Source organism: Entamoeba invadens, assembly GCF_000330505.1.
Source record: "Entamoeba invadens IP1 unplaced genomic scaffold scaff_1105074725601, whole genome shotgun sequence".
Classification (NCBI taxonomy): Eukaryota; Evosea; order Mastigamoebida; family Endamoebidae; genus Entamoeba; species Entamoeba invadens.
This window is the reverse complement of record NW_004191847.1, coordinates 34,834-54,908: the sequence shown is the minus strand read 5'-3', so window position 1 is coordinate 54,908 and position 20,075 is coordinate 34,834. Positions and strand designations below refer to the sequence as shown.

Below are 20,075 nucleotides of genomic sequence, written 5' to 3'. Positions count from 1 at the left end.
ATGTAGATTTGCAAATGTATTCATTCAAATTTTAAAATTTATATTCAAACTTAATTATTTTATGTAAAAACATGTTCATCAGATATATTCTTCGCGATTTATCTCTATATATTTAAAATTGTTTCCTTAATTATAATTAACACGACATTTAAATATAATCTAAATTTTAATTTGCGCTTATCTACTTAAATTGATTAAATAGCATTTAAATATTTTCATGCGGATCTAAACACATTTTTCATTGAAAACAAGGGGATTTACCTTTTACACTTACACCCTGCTATAAATACACATTTTTTATTTAAAAATAAAACATTTTTTGTATTTTTTGTTTTTGAGTCTTGAAAAAATAGGGTTTTACTTTTTCTCGTTTACATCTAAAAAAATAAAACAAATAAAAAGTTTTATATAAAACGTCATTTTTTTTGTCGCATGTTTTGGCGCAAAGTAAACGTTTTGATTTATTTTTATTTAACTATTAAACACTAAATTATATAATAATAAACCATACTTTTAATAGTTACGAATCTAAAACTCTTAATTACTAAATGAAAAAACACTCAACCAAAATCCAAGTACTTTTTACTTTCGATGTCAAAACAAAAGAAGGTAACCCTAATTTGGTTAAAGAAGGGATTGAAACCCCAGACAACATCATCGATTCAATAGCCAATGCGTTTATTTTTTTACTACTTCAAAACCCAATCAAAAACAATGGCAGAGGCTTCAGCTATCTCTGTTGCTAACCAGACATTTTCTCTCTTCGTTACTAAAAACAGCGATTCACAAAAACTCAAACAGACATTCCGTTGTGTTTACCAGAAATGTTATTTCATATATGATAAAAGTTGTCTTAGATGGTGTTAAGAAGTTTGTTTTTATGTTTATAGTTATTAATATTACATTAAAATGTTATTTGTTTTTAATAGACAACATAGATGTATTGTATTTATTGTTAATAAAGTTATAATACATTTATAATATTTCAATAACTTTTCAAAAATAATACTTAGTACGTCATACTTTTTAACATTTCATTGAAGAAAATGTAGTATATTGGTTATATTTTTTTGAATTAACAATTTTTTATAACAAGTTATAATGTCATTAAACAAAATACACGAAATGCTTTAATGTATATAGTAATGTTCAAAAATGAAAAGTTGGTTTACTCTTAAATTGAATAGTAAATATTTTGTATGATCACGACTCAACAAGCTGCCATGAACTATACATTGTTGTCTTCGAATAATATATCGTTGTATTTCTAACAATATACAACCATTAAAACACAACATAATATATTTAGTAATTAATTGTTGTGAAGTTCAATACTTTATCGTGTATGTTGAATATGAAAATGCAAACTGTGTTGGTGGCAACATTTATAGTGTCTTCTTTGAGTGTTCGTTCGGTTTGGGATACATAAAATATGTTATTGTGGTAGTATTTGTTGGTAAACACATAACTCATGTAAATATATTTTTGTAAATACTGCTCGTCTGACCCCCTTTTCTATATGTTGATGACTTAGAGTGCTCAAAGTGCACAAATGTCGTTGTTGTAAAATGTTTCGGTGATGGCTTCTACAACAAAGACAAGTCACTCAATTGTTAAAAGGCACATCATTTATGATATTATATTTTCAACGTCGAGTTCAACAATATGTTAAATTTTTGAAGTGACATTTCCGGGTTATCTGCGAAATGATATTTAAATATGTGTCGTATTTGATGCAAAAATCAATCATTGCACTAGACTAGCTGTTCTTAGTAGTGTTTAAAACACACAAATTGAAATCAAGTTGATACCTTACATATACCTAATCTTTAACATTCTGAGACAAATTCCGACATACTTATTTATTACGTTTGAAAGTCTATACTCAATTCTAATGTTAAATTTTATCAAAACGAAAAATGTCAAAATACACGGAACGCCCATACACTCATCAAACAATTTGACTGAAAAAGTTTTCCAGAAGTCACTATCAAACAAGGTGTTACATTGACTTACTCGGAATTGACACCAATAAAATCACAACTGAGTGTTTTCAAAGTATTTGGAAATGATAAAGCACTGATTGGAAACCCCCTTTTTATCATTGTCACTGATTTGACTTTTGAAACTTTGTAATCAACAAATTCTATCATCAATGTGAATAAATTCAACTTAGAATGTCTTAATATCAAATTTTCATCAAAAACCACAACTACACACATTCTACACATTCCACACATTACTGCCAATGAGTGGTGCATCTCTTCCTACAGATACTTTACTTGTATGTAATTCCAAAACATTGATTAACAAATCAACATCGAAATCTGTTTTTCAATGCCCAATGATGTACTTTGCACAGTTACTGACACGGAAAATTGCCATAGAAAAGACACCAGTACAGAGTATAAACAGAGATATAACATTGAAATTTCAACCGCCGTGTATAGTGTGGTCATATATGAAAACAATGCAGAGATAACAAAGGAATATGATATTGTTAATGTGAAACTGGACGGTGTGACAATTCAAATAATGAAAGGTGGCATTTATACGTTGGACATACACATGAGTGGAGTTAAAGTGATGTGTATTAGTGATGATGCAGATAGTAAAAAGTGTAAAATTGTAATCAATACTTATGTTGATACAAATTAAATTAATTTACTTGGAAAGAACATCATTTTGGAGGAAGACCTCAATATTGATAATCTGATTTCCTTTGTCAAAATAACGGGAGACGTCTCTTTGAGTACATTTGAAGCAACACAAATGTATATTGAAATGGTTGAGAAGGGCATCTTAAGAGTGGAACAATATGCAATTTTTGGATCACTTTTACTTGTAAAAATTCAAACATTTATGCATTTGAATCGTTCGATACTTCACTCTTACAATACATGGGTGGTGAAATTGTATTTGATGCATCAGACAACCAGGTTGTTTTGAACGTAAACAGGTTTGAAGTGAACACCACATTTGTACAATCGGCAAAGGATCAGTGCATCACTCCGATTATCAGAAAGGCATTCACAAATGGTGAACCTATGAACATAGACGCTGTATCAGAACTTGTGTGGAAAGGTTCTGTAACATTCACAGAACAGGGACAATTGTGTATTACGACTGTGGGTTTTCAAAACTCGAACATGTCAAGCACTCTGTAGCAGTTTGGCTGTGATATGTCTTCCAGGTTGATTGCACCAAAGGTGTGATGTATTTGCTGCACAAACTCTATCATCGCACCAGCATCAGCCTTCCCAGCAACCTTCGAGTCAATGCAGATGGGAACTGCGTCAATACCACCTAAGTACTTCATCAGCAACGCCTTCCCTTCCATCACACCAAACCCACCAGCAGGTGTCACATCTCCATCATCAAGCACTCGTGTCGAGTCCGATACAACACCAACAAAGTTGCCACACATCGTATACAACAGTGATGAGTCGTTGTCGTCACGGATGTTTGTTGAAATGCGAGATACGCCGGGAGTGTAGTACGCGTTGAACCAATTAAACCCACACAATGCACTTCGGCATGATCTGGATCTTCCTTCGAAAGAATTTGTGTGCCTTCTCAACAAGTGTCTTGTAAAACTCAGTCCGTGCATTGAGTAACTAGCTAATACTTGTAGAGAGGCATATCACAAGTGATACGCCTCTTTAAGTGTCGGGTTTTACAAAATATTGTACTTTTATTGTGACACTTCAAGTTTCACTGCGAAATGTCTTCTAAATACGTGTTGTATATGTTGCAAAAAAATCAATCATCGCACTGGGCTAGTTGTTTTTAGAAGTTTTCAAGACGCTCCAAATTGAAACCATGTAGATACAGCTCACAAACTCTCTAATCAATGCTCATTGACATTTTTTCAACATTCTTATTTATAACAAACAAACAATTAATTAATTAATAAATTATTAATATTAAATAAAAGAGTAATTTCTAATTCAAAAAACAGTTTCTCGAATTGTGACCACCTTGACCACACTTTTTACAGTGGTATACTCTTTTGACCAAAGCGTTTGGTTCAACTTTATTCAAACCCTGACCATAAACATATGGTTTTGGTGGAACTACTCTTCCTGGACGCATCAACGTTTCTACCATTATTCTGGGTCTTGGTCCTTTTTGAAATTGTCGCGATGGTTCAGTCAAATTGTCAACAAAATTCTGGGTGCTAACTAGCGACTTTCTCTTTTCAATAGTGTTACTACTTTCTTCGTTTTTTTTTTATAAAAATCGACTTCCTACCACTTGTAGATTTAGTGACCAATAAACTGGGTCGGAGTCTTTTCCCTGTTTCTTCGACAACAAATTCTTCAATGTGTTCAGTTTTCTCGTTTTTTCCTTTCAAAACATTGTTGACAAATTCATAATATCTCACTAAAAGGGTGTTGTCATCCTTTAAAACGTTTTCTATTGCTTCAAGAGCAAAGTGTAGATCACGTCGACTTTTTGATGGCTTAACTGTCTCATCAATGAGCTTGTTTTAGTTGAATAAACACGTTTTGTCATCTCAAAGAGTTTATCATTGAAGAGAGTAACTGGAAGTGGGAAACACCACTTTATAAATTACAGTGTAACCAAGTGAATGCAAGGGTATTTGTTTTCTATGAATTGGTCGCAGTTACACGAAGATAAAGTGGTGCCATCAACAATCATTTCCATACCATTTATTGCGTACCTATACTCTGTCATGATTTTATGTATTACATCTTTTGGTAAAATGTACAATATATTTTCATTTATCACCAATCGAGCCGCATTGTAATCAAAATAGAACTACAAATCAAAAACTTATGCTGTCTGCTTCAAGTAGTTAAGCCAGTTTAAAAAGAGTCACTTCTTTTCCACCAAACTTAAGTTTAAAAACTCCGAAGTATCCTTCTATCTCATTTGAAGTTGTTCTGTTTGAAATACACTTAGTGACTCTTGGTCTCCAGCAATCCATCACATTAAGTAAACCTTGAATTAATCGAATTTTATTTTCGATACGGTCTTCGTTCTTTTCATTTTTATTCACCAATTTTAATTCATTAATTATTTTAAATAGTATTTGTCTATCATTTAATATAATGTTATCCTTTCTTCAATTCTTTCATTTTGATCAGTACAGAGATCCGATCCACTCATCGTCATTAACGTTTTGACAAAGTCTGTTTCTGATACCGTTTTATCAATCATTTGAAACCACATATGAACAATATTTGACTTTTCACCAAAGGCAACGATAAAATCTCTTGCAATATGCCTGTGACAAAAAACGTATTTGATTCCAGAAAAGACGGAAGAAAGTGTTGAAATCTGTGACATACACCTATCACACACAACCAAATTAAATTTTCTAAATTTAGAAACGAATTTGAACAAGTTTAAAAACGAATCAGTTGTTCTATCTCTTAATATACCATAAAAAATAATATCCGTTTTATTTTTTTCGTCTAAAGACACTGCTACTATTAAAGGCAAATTGAATACATCAGTTAAAGCTGTATCATCTATAAACATTCTATTTGAATAATCAGTTGAAATTTGATTGACGTTGAAAGCAAAAAAAGAAACAAATTGTCCTGAAATGTTTTTGGTAAAGTGAGTTGAAAATTGGTTAGTTTATTTTAACGTACAAAAATAGTTGTTGTGTTTGATCTGGTGAATATTTATTGAATGAAGATGAAATAAGAAGTCAAACTACTGATGATTTGACTGAAAGATTCATTGTAGTGACAATTTGTGAAGGGGAATAATGTATCATAGCAAGTTTTTTCATCTCATTTATTTGTTCCTGTGAAAAAATAATTCTCATGTGTAATGGAATATCCGTCGTAAAGTTATGGGAGTGATTATTTGTTATAACTATATGTTTAACCATTGTTTTATTTTCATTCAAATTCAAACAAATAGTACAATAACATTTCTGGTAAACACAACGGAATGTCTGTTTGAGTTTTTGTGAATCGCTGTTTTTAGTAACGAAGAGAGAAAATGTCTGGTTAGCAACAGAGATAGCTGAAGCCTCTGCCATTGTTTTTGATTGGGTTTTGAAGTAGTAAAAAAATAAACGCATTGGCTATTGAATCGATGATGTTGTCTGGGGTTTCAATCCCTTCTTTAACCAAATTAGGGTTACCTTCTTTTGTTTTGACATCGAAAGTAAAAAGTACTTGGATTTTGGTTGAGTGTTTTTTCATTTAGTAATTAAGAGTTTTAGATTCGTAACTATTAAAAGTATGGTTTATTATTATATAATTTAGTGTTTAATAGTTAAATAAAAATAAATCAAAACGTTTACTTTGCGCCAAAACATGCGACAAAAAAAATGACGTTTTATATAAAACTTTTTATTTGTTTTATTTTTTTAGATGTAAACGAGAAAAAGTAAAACCCTATTTTTTCAAGACTCAAAAACAAAAAATACAAAAAATGTTTTATTTTTAAATAAAAAATGTGTATTTATAGCGGGGTGTGGGTGTAAAAGGTAAATCCCGAAAACAAGTCTTAGTATTTTATCAACAAAAACAATTAATATTTTCAACTTAAAACTAATTGCTGTTTGTTTAATATTGAAACATTATAAAAGTATGATTTCTATTCATTCTAAATCATACTTTATTTCAAAACAAACACTAAATAAACAGATAGATAAAAAAACATGTAATGTATGATAATAAAAAATTATTTTGATACATTTTATGTGCATTAGTTTTATAGTTATCTTTTGAATAATAATTTGTCTCTGATACACACTGATTTGATAAAATGTGTTGTTGATAATTTTTGAACAAAAAATATGTGGTTCTTTTTTGTAATTATTTATTTTTAAAAGCAAAAAACCAAATATTAATCAAAACATTTAAAAACAATTATTTGTGGAAAAAAACAAAAATTTGGTGACTCCTTATTAAAGTGAAACGAGAAACCCACACCTGGAGAAAACCCCGCACCCATTTTCTTTTTTCTTCTTTGAAAAGTTGTTAAATAAAAAAAGGTTCAGTCTCAATTTTTTGTTAATTAAGAATGTTCTTATAATTAAAATATAATATAAAAACTACATGAAATTTCGACTGGCCAACCGCACTAAAATTAACCCCTAAATTTAATTTTTAAACCATTTGAGCATATTTTGACTTGTTACTTTTCTTTTTACTTTAACTAGTAAACAATAATAAATTTAGTCATATAGATTATACGTGCAAACGAAATAAAAAAATGCTTTAATTTATATATTTCAGCTCAAAAGTTCGTTATTTTAATAAATAATAAAACAAATAAATAGAATGAAGTATTAAAATTATATGAGCAAAATATAACAAATATTCATTTTTGTAATAAAAAAAATTATTCTAAAATCTGTACAACTTGATGTTTTTGGCATTTTTTGTTATGTGTAAAAATGATAATCGAATTTTTTTCTCAAAAGCAAATTACCAACAACATGATATTCAAAAACAAAAGATAAACAATAAATGGGATAATATATTTAAACAAACTTGTAAATTGGTTTAAAAATTGTTAAACATTATTTCATATTTTGTACAAAAAAATAAAATACATGTAATTTTAAAGAATGAAGTTCTTAACATAATAAACAATTGTAACATCAGATGAATTGGAAATCATGATTAAAACAATTTGTGTGAATTTTAAATCATGATAATTTAACCCAAATTATAAAAAGTATAAAATTTGCACGTTATTATTCATTTGTTATAATCACAATGCATTTTTTTTAATTGAAACGTTATTTTGAGAATGAACAATGATTTAAACATATAAGTGGTTAACAGTTACAAAAAATAAACATAACGTTATATTTTAAATTGATGAGCCTTTAATTTATATTTTTGAAATAAAAGTTACAAATCATAATCATTATACATTTTACTGTTATATCATTGTAATTAATTGACTGCACAATGATTATGTATTTAATAATGTTGTAAAACCAATTGTTATATTCAATTTAGATAATATTAATGAAAATGATTATTGAAAATAATTTATAAATCACATCATTTATTAAAAAGATGATTACTTTTAAAGAATATATTCTTGGTAAATTTATATTGTTTTTGGTTCATACAGATTTATATTTTTTGAATACCAACAAATATAATTTAAAAAAAATAATATTTAATAATCATGTGTTCCCAAAAACGTTTATTTTTTAAAATTTGAAATAAATAAAATGTTATTTAACTTTTGTTTATTGCTTCCAAATAATAATTAGTTTTATATAATTTATTTGTAAAAGCAAAAGTCGGTTATATGTGTGGTCAACTTTGGTTTAGGCAAAAAGAAACGTTGCTTTAAAAATTCTGCATAATTGAAAACAATGGTCATCAGTTGGCCAGTCTATTAATGACTTAAAAAACGTTTTTTATATTTATAAAGATTATGAAAAAAAAACTCAAAATTGTTATTATCATGTTGTTTTATTATCATAATATATCATTTAAGCTTAGTATAAAAAAAACAACTTTTATTATTTGAAACACTAATTTTTGTTATAGATGACCAAAAAGATATTTGATATATTTTTTAATTATATATTTGTAATTTTAATATATACTATTTAATCAGTTCATTGTCATAGTGATGATTTGACTTTTGAAACTACAATATATAATAACAATCTATACGATAATTACAATTATTTGTTTGTAAAGACGAATTCTATTCAGTTTGTATTTAATTTTAACAATGTTGTAATGTTTGGTATCAATCAAATCCGACTTGATACTGTTTGTATTTTAATTACAAATAATATCGTTTTTAAAATAAAAGATCATTAAAAGTTGATTGATTAATACTAATTCGGTTTTGATTTTCATTTTTCAACATCAATATGTTATTTTGACTAATTTCGTCACAAAACATTATTAATAATTCTTATTTCAAATGGTTTAATAAGATAATTTATTATTAAACAATAATAATCTTATAACAACCATATAACAATGAGTGAAACAAATGACTTGATATCCCAGTTAAGTCAACAAGTGCAAAAATGTATGGCATTCTATTCAAACGAACTTTATAAGAGAGACCAACGCATATCCACACTTGAGAAAGATGTCGCCGAATTAAAAATTGTTGTATTAAATACACCATCTACACTTGTAAAACAAAGTGAATATACTTCTGATCACAAAGAAACAACATTCAGCAAAAACGCAGATGACAAAGCTATTGAATCATTGAGCAACATGTTCCACACCAACACCTGTGATATTGAGAACCACACAACATTTACACTTACCAGGCTTCTCAAAAAGCTTCAGAAAACATTTAAAAAACTTCAATTCTACGTCGAGCCAGAAATGTCGTTTGTACAACAAAAAAGCACATTCACAAAGAAGACAAATGGCAAAGAGGCAATACACACAACTGGATATTGGCGCAGCAAAGAACACGTTTTTGTGAAGCACACCAAAACATCAGTCGTTTTTGAAAGAACTCCAATTTATTACTTTGAAGTCGCTTTACAAGAAATTGTGGCAAAAGATATTGGACGTTCTATGGTAGTCTCAATGGGCGTTTCAGAAACTAATTTGAATCTTCCAATATGTAGAAATCGTGTTGGGTGGAAAGAAGGCGCTGTTGGAATGCACTCGGATGACGGGAAGATGTACAACATGAAAGGAACAGGAGAAAATATAACTGAAAGAATTAAGAATGGAGATGTCATGGGATGTGGGTATTTGGCTGATAAGAAAATGATATTTTTCACAAAGAATGGGCACTTCTTGTTGGCTGTGTCATATGATAGAAGAAGGTTTAGACCATCAATTGTATGTGATGATATGGGTGAGATTGATGTCAATTGGGGTCTCAAGAAGTTTGAATTTGATTTTGATGATATACCTGAACAAAATATCGAATCAAACATTCAAAAATAAGTCATGGTTTCAGTATTAATTATTTATTCAAAAAATTTGTCGTTATTTAAAACAATATAATTGTATCATAATTATAAATTAAATCAGTCACAAATTGTATTTGTTTTGAATATAGTTTGTAAAAAAGCAAATTTGGGATATTTAATATGTATACTATTATTATAACTATTACAATAACACACTTAATTACATAAATAATGTTAAAGTTATTTAGTAAATTTTACTATTCTAGATAAATATATATTAGTTACTATTTAAATTAATAAACAACTTATAAACACTAAATGGAAAAACTCGCAAACGACATCATCACCTTTTGCACATCATCAAAACCATTTTTTCTCAAATAGATAAACATGTAGCGTTTGTCGACGACGCAACAAAGACCCTCCAAGAGCGACTCAGTTTGGCTGAAAGTGCTTTTGACCTCCTTGATGAAAAAGTCCAAAGAAAAAACAAAATTATAAACGATCTTCAAATGCTTCAAGAAAAACTTGACGACAATAAAGAAGATGACGATATCAATTTGATAGATCTCAACATAAAATTATTAGAAGAAGATTTTAAATCCAAAGAAAACGCATTTTTGGTGCAGAAGAAAAAGTTGAAAGATTTTAAAGACCTAAATTTAAATATGTTTAAAAAAATAACATCACTAATAAGGAAAAGAAACGACTTGAATTATTAACTGGAAAGAATATTTCTTCTGTCATTTTTGATAGCAACAAAGACGAATGGTCTATCAACAATTCCACATTCAATGAAAAAGTCATTCAACAGCAAAATTTGCTCTTTTTAATTGAAGATGATAAGAACAACAAATTTGGCGTAGTTGTATACGACAAAATAATTAATAGTAATGGTTATACTTCTTCGTCTTCGGCTTTTCTGTTTTCGTTGAAAAGAGATGGGGTGTCACAAAATAAAAAATTTGGAATTCAAAGCGGACTGAGTTCAAAAGCTTTTGATTTGTATAGTAACTCTTATAATGAACTATTTGTATTTGGACCAAATGACGGTACCAGTGATATTGTAATTTACAAAAAAGGAAAAGAGGGAAGTAAATGTACCAAGTCTGCATACACTGCTGAAACGGGAAATTTGACTGACAATGTCCAATTTACACCAAAGAGAATCGTTGTGTTCCAACTCGTTTAGTTTTATGGGTCATTTATAACTCATATTAATTAATTATATTAATTGATTTAAATTATTTTAGTTATTTAAAAAATAGTCTTTGTCTTAAAACTAGAGTTTTTTTACTTTGTCACTTTTAAAAAATATACACAACAAATTTATTAAAAAACGGGAATTAAATAATAATTCATAAAAACGGTTAAAAACTGAAACAATGATTATCTAGCTTTTCAAAAAAATTCCCAATATATTCCATGATCACCATATAAAGACCAAGAAAAGATGTTGGAGAAAAGACAACGTTTAGAAAACGATTATACAAACAAAAACATTCATTGTGAATCCAACATTAAACGTTGTTATTTTATTAAAAAAAATATAAATTAAAAAGTCAATATAATATTATTTTTGATAATCACCAGTTTATTTAAAATGTTCAATGTTTTGATAACTTATTAGTTCATTTTTTAAGTATAATAACTTTAATTTTAACAACAAATATCAGTAAACTTAAATTTAATATTTAAATGTATATTAAATAAAAACACAAACAAATCGATCATAATTGTATAATATCCCAAATTTACAAATTATATTTACAACTTTTTTATTTTTTTTTCATTTTTTGAGTTTTATCAATAAATGTAAATGTTGTTACAATTACTAGCTTATACACAACAAAATGTTGAGTCACTCATAAGTAGATGTTTTTTAAATTTACGTCTCTTTCAAAAAAATGTTAGAATATGGTTTGAAGAGTATTGAAGAAATTTGTTTTGATTGTTATATTTCATTAAATACAATAAAAATTTCAACTCTGTGACTGAAATTGGTTGGCAGGCATTTGCCAAGTGTACACAACTCCAAAAAATCTTGATGTCAAAGTCACTCACCATGTTAAATAGAGAAACTGTCAAGAATTGTTTTTTCATGACTATAATTGAATTTGCGTAAGGGACTAAGTCAATAAAAGTATTCAACCTTCTTGCTTTATCGACTGCGTATTTTATAAAATGTATTGATATACCCGAGGGCATAATTAATATTTCGGATAATAGTTTTCTACTATATACATGTCTCTTCGAAATTCTATTCACAGTTGAATCATTTGGGGTTCAAAGTTTATATTGCTGTTTAACTTTTGAAAGTATTGAACACAACCGGGTGTTTACCAAAATTTACACAGTTAATGCCGAAGCCCAAAAATGATTAAGTGTTATTTTATCAAATGTTTTTTCGTTTTTAAGTCTTTTTTTTAAAAAATACGTTTATATGGGAAAAACTAACATTAGCTCTTTGTTTTTTATAACCAAAAAGAGGCAAAAATTAATTCGCCTGGTTGTGATGAAAACTGGTTTAATGATTAAAATAAATTGGTTGATATTTATCATATTTAAACACTTTGGTTAAACATATGTCTTAATTCAATCATTTTATTCTAGATGTTCTAATTAACAAAGCTTGGCAAAATACATAAATTATTTTCGATTGTTTTTAACTTTTGTTCTTTAATTCTGAAAATTATATATTATAGACAATGTTTGTTTGATCTAATATCAAATATAATAATATTTATAAACTTGTTTGTTTGACAAGTAAAAATGCATTTTCCTGTTATAGAACCTGGATCTCCACTTTGAAAGAATGGAATTCTGACCTTAGACCACAAATGCTTCTTGTTATTTTTTATATTATATTAAATTAAATACTTATGATGTGGTGTTTGTTTTAACAAAAAAATAACATTTTTATTTATAGTATAGAACTTCCATTAATTGTATTAAAAACATACTCAAACATATAAAGACAATAAAATAACTTTGTTTTATTCTCATCCAAATTTTTTTTGTCAAATTTTTTGTTGAAAAATAAAATAAAAAAGTTTGATTGGGGCATCTTGATGACTTTAATACTCTTTATTCGTAGTTCTATCTTGAAGCAAAGAATATACTAATCAAACTCTCCAGTCTTAACAAAAAATCTATAAATTTCTTTAACCACTTTAGTACACAAACATATTCTTATACTTCTCCATATCCATCTCAAAGATTAGAGCGTTGCTGTTCTTCTGATTGTGTCAAAGGTCTACCGTGTCCGCAAAAGATTCAAAACGAACTGTGAAATAATTTGTTAAAGCAACACTGGTATTTGTAACGGATTTTCTTGTTGTAAAGTCTTCATGCTTTTTTAAGAAATCTGTAGCAAACGCTGTCAAAATTTCAAAGTCATATTAATCATGTCAAGTAGTTTGACAGCATAGTACTTTTATTTACGTCTAGAATTACAACTTGGTTAGTAAATGGTTGTTTAGCATTAAATTGTACATTTGACATTCCACAATTAATTGGTAAAGGTAAGTTGACAAGTTTTTTTTGAAAAGTTCTTTGAAATGAATTTAACAAAATGTGTGGAACGTAATTGTGGTTCGAGTAATTGCATTATAGAAAGTACAAAGGTTGTGACTAATTTCAGTTAGATTCCATTATGATGATTCTCTTTCACAAATCAGTAGTTAAATAACAACAGAATTATCAAGGAAAATAACTTTTAGATGATATAAAAACTTGCAATTAAAAATCTTATTGGGCTAAAGAATATAATTGCGAGTTTTTGATTTTAAAAAATTGTATTGATTGATGGTTGTTTTTATAAAGCGTGTGTCTGCTCGCATCACCAATTTTCAAAGAAAACATCTCAACAATAATAAAAACCAATAATAAATACAAGTACTTTACAATGAAAAGAATGCCAAAAGTGTTCATTGTAGTGTTGTAAAAATAAGTAAATTGATTATAATAAAATAAGTCTGAAAATATTAATATTATTAAATTTATATTAATTATTAATAATTAATTAATAATTAATAATTAATAATTAATTTAAAAAATAAAAAAAACAAAAAATGCACTAACTGGGAGTCGAACCCAGGATCTTTAGTTTGGAAGAAGAAAACTGCTCATTAGGACATTTAGTGCTTCTTATTAAAATGTCAATTCTATTTATATTGATACTTCTAGTTATTACATTACTATTACTAAAGTTATAAAATTAATATTTTTAACTAGTTGTTATTAGTTCTGTTATTATCATTATAAATACTTTAACTTTTTGATATTACATTTTTCTCTTTCTTTGATACTCACAACGCATCTTATTTTCTTTATTTTTTCTAATATTATCAGTTTTATTAGTTTGATTTATTGTTATATTTTATTGTTTTATGCGTGTTCGTTAACATGTTTTTGAATTGATTAACATCTTTTTTTGTTTAGGTCTTGTACTTAATGAATCGTTTTATTTGTTGTAAAAAAACTTGTTTTTTGTTTTTTCTGTAAATTGTTGAATATCAAATTTATTGTTTTTGCTTGTAATTTTTGAGTTGTAAAAACCAACCAATGAATATCGATAAATAAAGTAATAAAACAAATAAGGTTTTCAGACTGTCTTTAGGTAAAATATTTAAAAATTGAAAAAATCAAAAAATGTGTCATTACAATTTATGTTTGAACCAATCATTTTTATTATCATTATTGCCGAAAATGAGGTATTATAACGTAAGAATTTATACGAGATGATTAACATTTTGGTAATAAAATTGTGACTTGGGTAATTAGGATTGAGATTTTGGAAATTTCTGGTTTGAAATAATCTTTAATTTTTATGTTTAATTCTTAAACTAATAAATGTTTAAATGTATTCATTTTTCATTAATAGTTGTATTATATAACAAAAAACATAATTTTAATACGTTTTGATAAATTAACAATTAGCATTATAATGACTAAATTAATAAACGTTGTAACTTAAAATTTATAACATTTTAATTTATTGTGGAAATATGTTTTTCCATAATTTGAAAATTATAAATGTTATTTGCTATATAAAATTTTACAACATTATATATAAATATTAAAATGTTTTAATGCATATTTTTTTGTGTCCTAAACAGCACAATTAATACAATAAAACAACAATAGTATAATTTTAAAAAATACAAGTTGTTAATAACCATGGATTAATTTGTCAAATAATAAAATCATTAATTCGACAATTTGTTTTGACTCACAAAAACAATTTTTAAATTTTTCGTGTTCTAAACAATTGGTTATATGTATTATCTTAATACAAATACGGTTAGTTTCTAAATAGTTGTATATGATGTTGTACTATATTATTAAAGTTTTTATATTAAACATATTGTAAATAATAATAATATTCATATTTGACCATAATGTTAAAATTATAAAAATATGTTTATTTTTAATGTAGATTGTTATGATGTATCTTTTTATTACATGTCGAATTATGATCTATTTGATTATAACTTTAATTCATCATTTTTTAATACAATTTAAACACTTCAAAGTGCTAAGTTATGTTTGTTAAAGAGATGTTAAATAACAATTAACAATTGTTGATTAAAACATAACACTTTAAACATATATTTGTTTATATTTTTGTTATATAAATTTATTTCAACAAGTTGATGGATTTATAAAAATATGTATGCATTTGCCAGTACTAAAACTTTGTTCTACACTTTGGAAAAGTGATAATTTGCTTTTAGACCACAAATACTTTTAATTACTCAATGTAACACATTTATGTAGAATATTATTGTTCATAAAGTGTTTTTATGTTTTTTATATATTAAAACAAAACTGAATATAAAAAGCACCAGAAAACTGTGGTACAGCAGAAAATAGTCGTTCACATTGTTTTATAGTATTATTTTGTATAATTTCTGGTTTTTTATTTTTTCAACCCCCAATTTTTATTCCTGATTGTTTAGTCATATTTTATATGTGAAAAATAATCCCGATTTTTTGGTTTGTTTGATACTAAAATCATGAGTATACAACAATTTTCTTGTTGTACGACTATTTTCTGTTGGTCTTAAGTAATGTTTTGTAATGTTTTGTTATTTATTTAAAATGTGCAATAATAATTATTTTGTTTTTTCATATGTTAACTTGCCAACACACAACAATATAATTGAAAAAGATTTAAATATGTATTATTTGTTGACATGTCATCATCTTTTATAAATTATAACTGTTTTCAAATATTTTTTTTTTAAAAAACATTGCGTTTTTTGTACATGTTTGGGAATGTCTCAAAAACAACACAACTTTATCAAAGGTAATTTAAAACTTAGATTAAACAACCAAAAGAAAACAATAACTTTTAATGTATAATAATCAATAAATAAATAATTTACAACGAACAATACGAAAAAATATGATTTGTTTTAAAAATGATTCAAATGATATGATTGTTGTATGATTTTTGTCTTGTGTAATATTATTTTGCTTTGAAAAATATAGTTGAGTGTTATTCATTCAAAAATATATACGATTTGTAAATAAAACATTAATAGCAAGACAAATTTTAATACTTCTTATCTCGATGTGTTTATTAAATTAATACATTTCTTATCTTTTTGATTTTCAACAGTTATATATTATTAAAGTGTTATTATTTTTGGTAATGACATTGTTCGACACCGATTTTCAAAGTAAAATAAAATAGTTACTTCCAAGGCAAGTCCCAAAACAAATACCAAAACAACTTTAGTGTTATAAATAACCATTTTGTTTATACAAACTTGATATTCACTGTCACCTTCTATGTTGGGTGTTTTGGTAATGTTATTTTTTATTTAATTTGATCGATTTAATATTTTGTTTATTATTAAATTTAAGCATTTTTAATATGAAAAATAAAAAATAATAAAAAAATATTTTTCCTTGAAGTTTTCTGTTTTTAATCACATGTTACTGTTTACATATTTATTTTTAATGTCAATGTTAAAGATGAGTCTGGTGCAATGGACATTCGTGCGGTAGTTCTTGTCCCGATAAAAGGCATAAGTTTTTTTCGACACGATGTCTAATTAAAAACTCTTGTTATAAATCATTCCAAATTATTGTTTGACTGTTTATAATATCATACAGTTATAAACGAAGTGAAGATGAATTTAATTAAATTTGATCACATTATGAGATCTTTTCAAAAAGCTCAATGGAATGTGAACTTTTTCTCTAAGCAAATGGTTATACTTCACTGCTTTACAAACGACTTGAAGCTTATCAACTGTTCTGTTAATTATAAGTGATGGGTATTTGAAGTCTTTATTGTCGTTGTTTTGATTGACGTAGAAATGCTTTACTTCAAAAAACTCAAGCACATGTACTTTGTGACAAGTAATAAACCGAGTACATGTTTTATTTGGTGTTTCTTATCAACTACAGTGAGAAATACTCGTTTTTGATGTACAACTTCATCACAACTTTGTAATTAATTAACACTCCTGGGTTCTAAATCAATTGCACTAATGACTCATTTTCAGACACCAGCAAATAATTAACCAACACCATATTACTGGGCACCAACAACAGGCTGATACACTAACCCAGCAACACCATTGAAAATTCCACTTGAAAACGAGTTCAACACATTTCTCATTCCTTTTTCTGTCGTTTTCGCACAGTGGTCTGCATTTTTCTTGTCAATGTAAGCCTGATCAAAATTTAAAAAAGCAACAAAAGACTTCGACATCTCAGAAATGAAAAATGCACCATGAGTAGTGTTCTTGGCTCGAGATCTGACACTCCTTGCCATCCTATGCCATAATAAACTCGCGGAAATAATGAGATCCTGTTCTAGCTCATAGAAGAAGTCGTGACATCCAGTTGAGATGTCTTTCAGTGGCACTCATTTTTTTTCTAAAAACGAAGAAGATAATAACTTAATTTATGATTTGTTTGTAATAATATTCGATATAAAATTGTTTTAATGTTGTGTCACTTTTGATATTTTTCATGTTTAACTCAATTGAAGAAAATCTGATGTTTTTAATGAAGAACTGAGTTCACGTAAAGATGCTGTTGCTGATTTATAAAATGAAGACCAACCGATTTTGTTGCAAATATAGTGAAATAGAAAGAACAGTTAATTGTAACACAAACAATTTGATGAACTCAGAAAATTTTGAGTTTAGTGAAGGAATTCTTTTGGGTTTTTGGTGTCGTTGTAAAAAACAAATGAAATGGAATTGACTTGAAAAAGTCATATATATGTGCAATAAACCATATTATTTGGAGATTGTGAATGGTAAACTAACACATTGATGAATGAGAAAAAGAACGTGTCTGATGTTTAATTTTAGATAAATTGTGTGGAAACGTAGAGAGAATGTAAAGTAGTTTTTAATAGATAGACAAAAACTTCATCATTCACATTAATTGCGTTACAGTCAACTTGAATACTTCCATCACACACTACTTTTGAGTACTTCGAATCTGTTAGAACATTAACATTGACACTTAAAAAGCTAGTGTTACACAAATAATCTTTATTATTGTCAACAAAGTCGGCAACAACATTTGAAGCTCTAAACGAGAATGTTACTGTGGAAACATGTATATTAAACCTTTCCCATTTTGTTCGTGATTGTTTAAAGTAAACAGAGTTCGTTTTTTGATCGATTTTACTTGATTTGTTGTGATAAAAATAATTTTGATAGTAGAAATAATCATGTATATTTTCATATACATTATTTGCCGACTTATTATGAGCCGGCCCATCGTTAAATGCCAATAGTCAACATGATTAATATATTAAATGTTTGACAAAAAAACAACCTTTATTTTTATTCTAACAATGTTTTACTGATTAAAGGAGGAAGGCGCCTATTTCATAATAATAGTGTATTGCAAAAAATATTTTTAATCATTTTTTGTTGCGTATTTGCAAATTCCGCCTTCAATGTTGTGTATATGTGTGATTTGATTATCTTTTGTTGTTATCTCAAAGAGATAACAAATTCGACACGTTTTATCTTATTATTACCATATTGAACATGTTCTGTTTAATTTGTCATTCGAATGTTTGGTACATTGAAAGTGTCATTGATTTTTGATTTGTTCTTCGTAATATCTTTTCATAGTTAAAATATATTTGCATATATTGGTAATTTTTTCAAGCTTATAATAATGTACTTGAATTGTTAAACTCCATTTGGTCATGTGAACATAATAAAGAGAAACAGTCAGATAATCTTCAGCTGTCATTCTTTTAATTTGATATGTTTGTTTATTAAATTCTCGCTTTAAATATTAATTATTTTTTCTGTTTTATTTTTCGTATTTTTTATCAAAAACGAAACGATATACTATTTATATAATGTTGTGACACATAAACTTTGCATCTTTATATGCCATGTTTTGATTTCTTTGAGGTTTAATATCGTATTCAATTCACACAATTTGTTTTATTTTTTTAAGAAAATAAAAATTAAAATATTTAATATAATTGTGCTGTCTATTCTACCAATTAAAAATAGTCAATACATAGCCATTGTGTCTTTTTTTCTTTAGTATTTAGTCTATTTATTGATATTTTATTTAATTTAAAAATATGTGTATATTTTTTAAGTTTAAACAAAAAGGATTATTTTTATTGTTAATTGCTTTGTTAATGAAAATAAATATCAATGTTATTATGTTGTGGTAGTTTTAATTGGGTAGTATATGTTAGTAAATTTCAATATGTTCACTCAGCGATTTTTGGTTTTTTGTTTTATTGTTTATAATAATTGTATATATTAAAATAATTATATTAATTAGTTTTTATATTTTGTTTTTTTACTTAAATTCAAAAGTAACTGATATTTGAAAAGTCAAGAAATAAATATAAAATTGTCTATCAACAAACACGACAAACTGATTGTGTTCTGTTAATTTCAATATACTTAAATAATAGAATAAAACAATTAATTAGTACCCTAACACAGACCTATCATTACTATTACAAATATCATATTTTTATTGTACAAAATGACATTAAACAAACAATAACACTATTTGTTATTATACAGTAGTGTTTTTATTAATTATTACAAATAAGTAACACAACAAATAAGTCACAGAAATGTATTTTTATTTTAAATTCAACAAATTATTTATAGATTAAATTTGTGTTTATTTTTAGAAATAATTGACAAATGATAATATATTTATATATAAATGATAG

General features: G+C 26.7%; 2 protein-coding genes across 2 annotated transcripts; one reads left to right on the top strand and one right to left on the bottom strand.

The window, feature by feature from the left end:
- Positions 1-3,136: 3,136 nt before the first annotated feature.
- On the bottom strand, positions 3,137-3,610 carry EIN_327040 (malic enzyme, putative; the record flags this gene model as incomplete). Its single annotated transcript, XM_004185355.1, has 1 exon — positions 3,137-3,610. The coding sequence occupies one exon, from the start codon at positions 3,608-3,610 to the stop codon at positions 3,137-3,139; it is 474 nt and encodes a 157-aa protein (XP_004185403.1).
- A 5,599-nt stretch (positions 3,611-9,209) lies between these two features.
- EIN_327030 (hypothetical protein) lies at positions 9,210-9,902 on the top strand (the record flags this gene model as incomplete). Its single annotated transcript, XM_004185354.1, has 1 exon — positions 9,210-9,902. One exon carries the CDS (start codon positions 9,210-9,212, stop codon positions 9,900-9,902), a length of 693 nt encoding a protein of 230 aa, XP_004185402.1.
- Between the last annotated feature and the right edge of the window lie 10,173 nt (positions 9,903-20,075).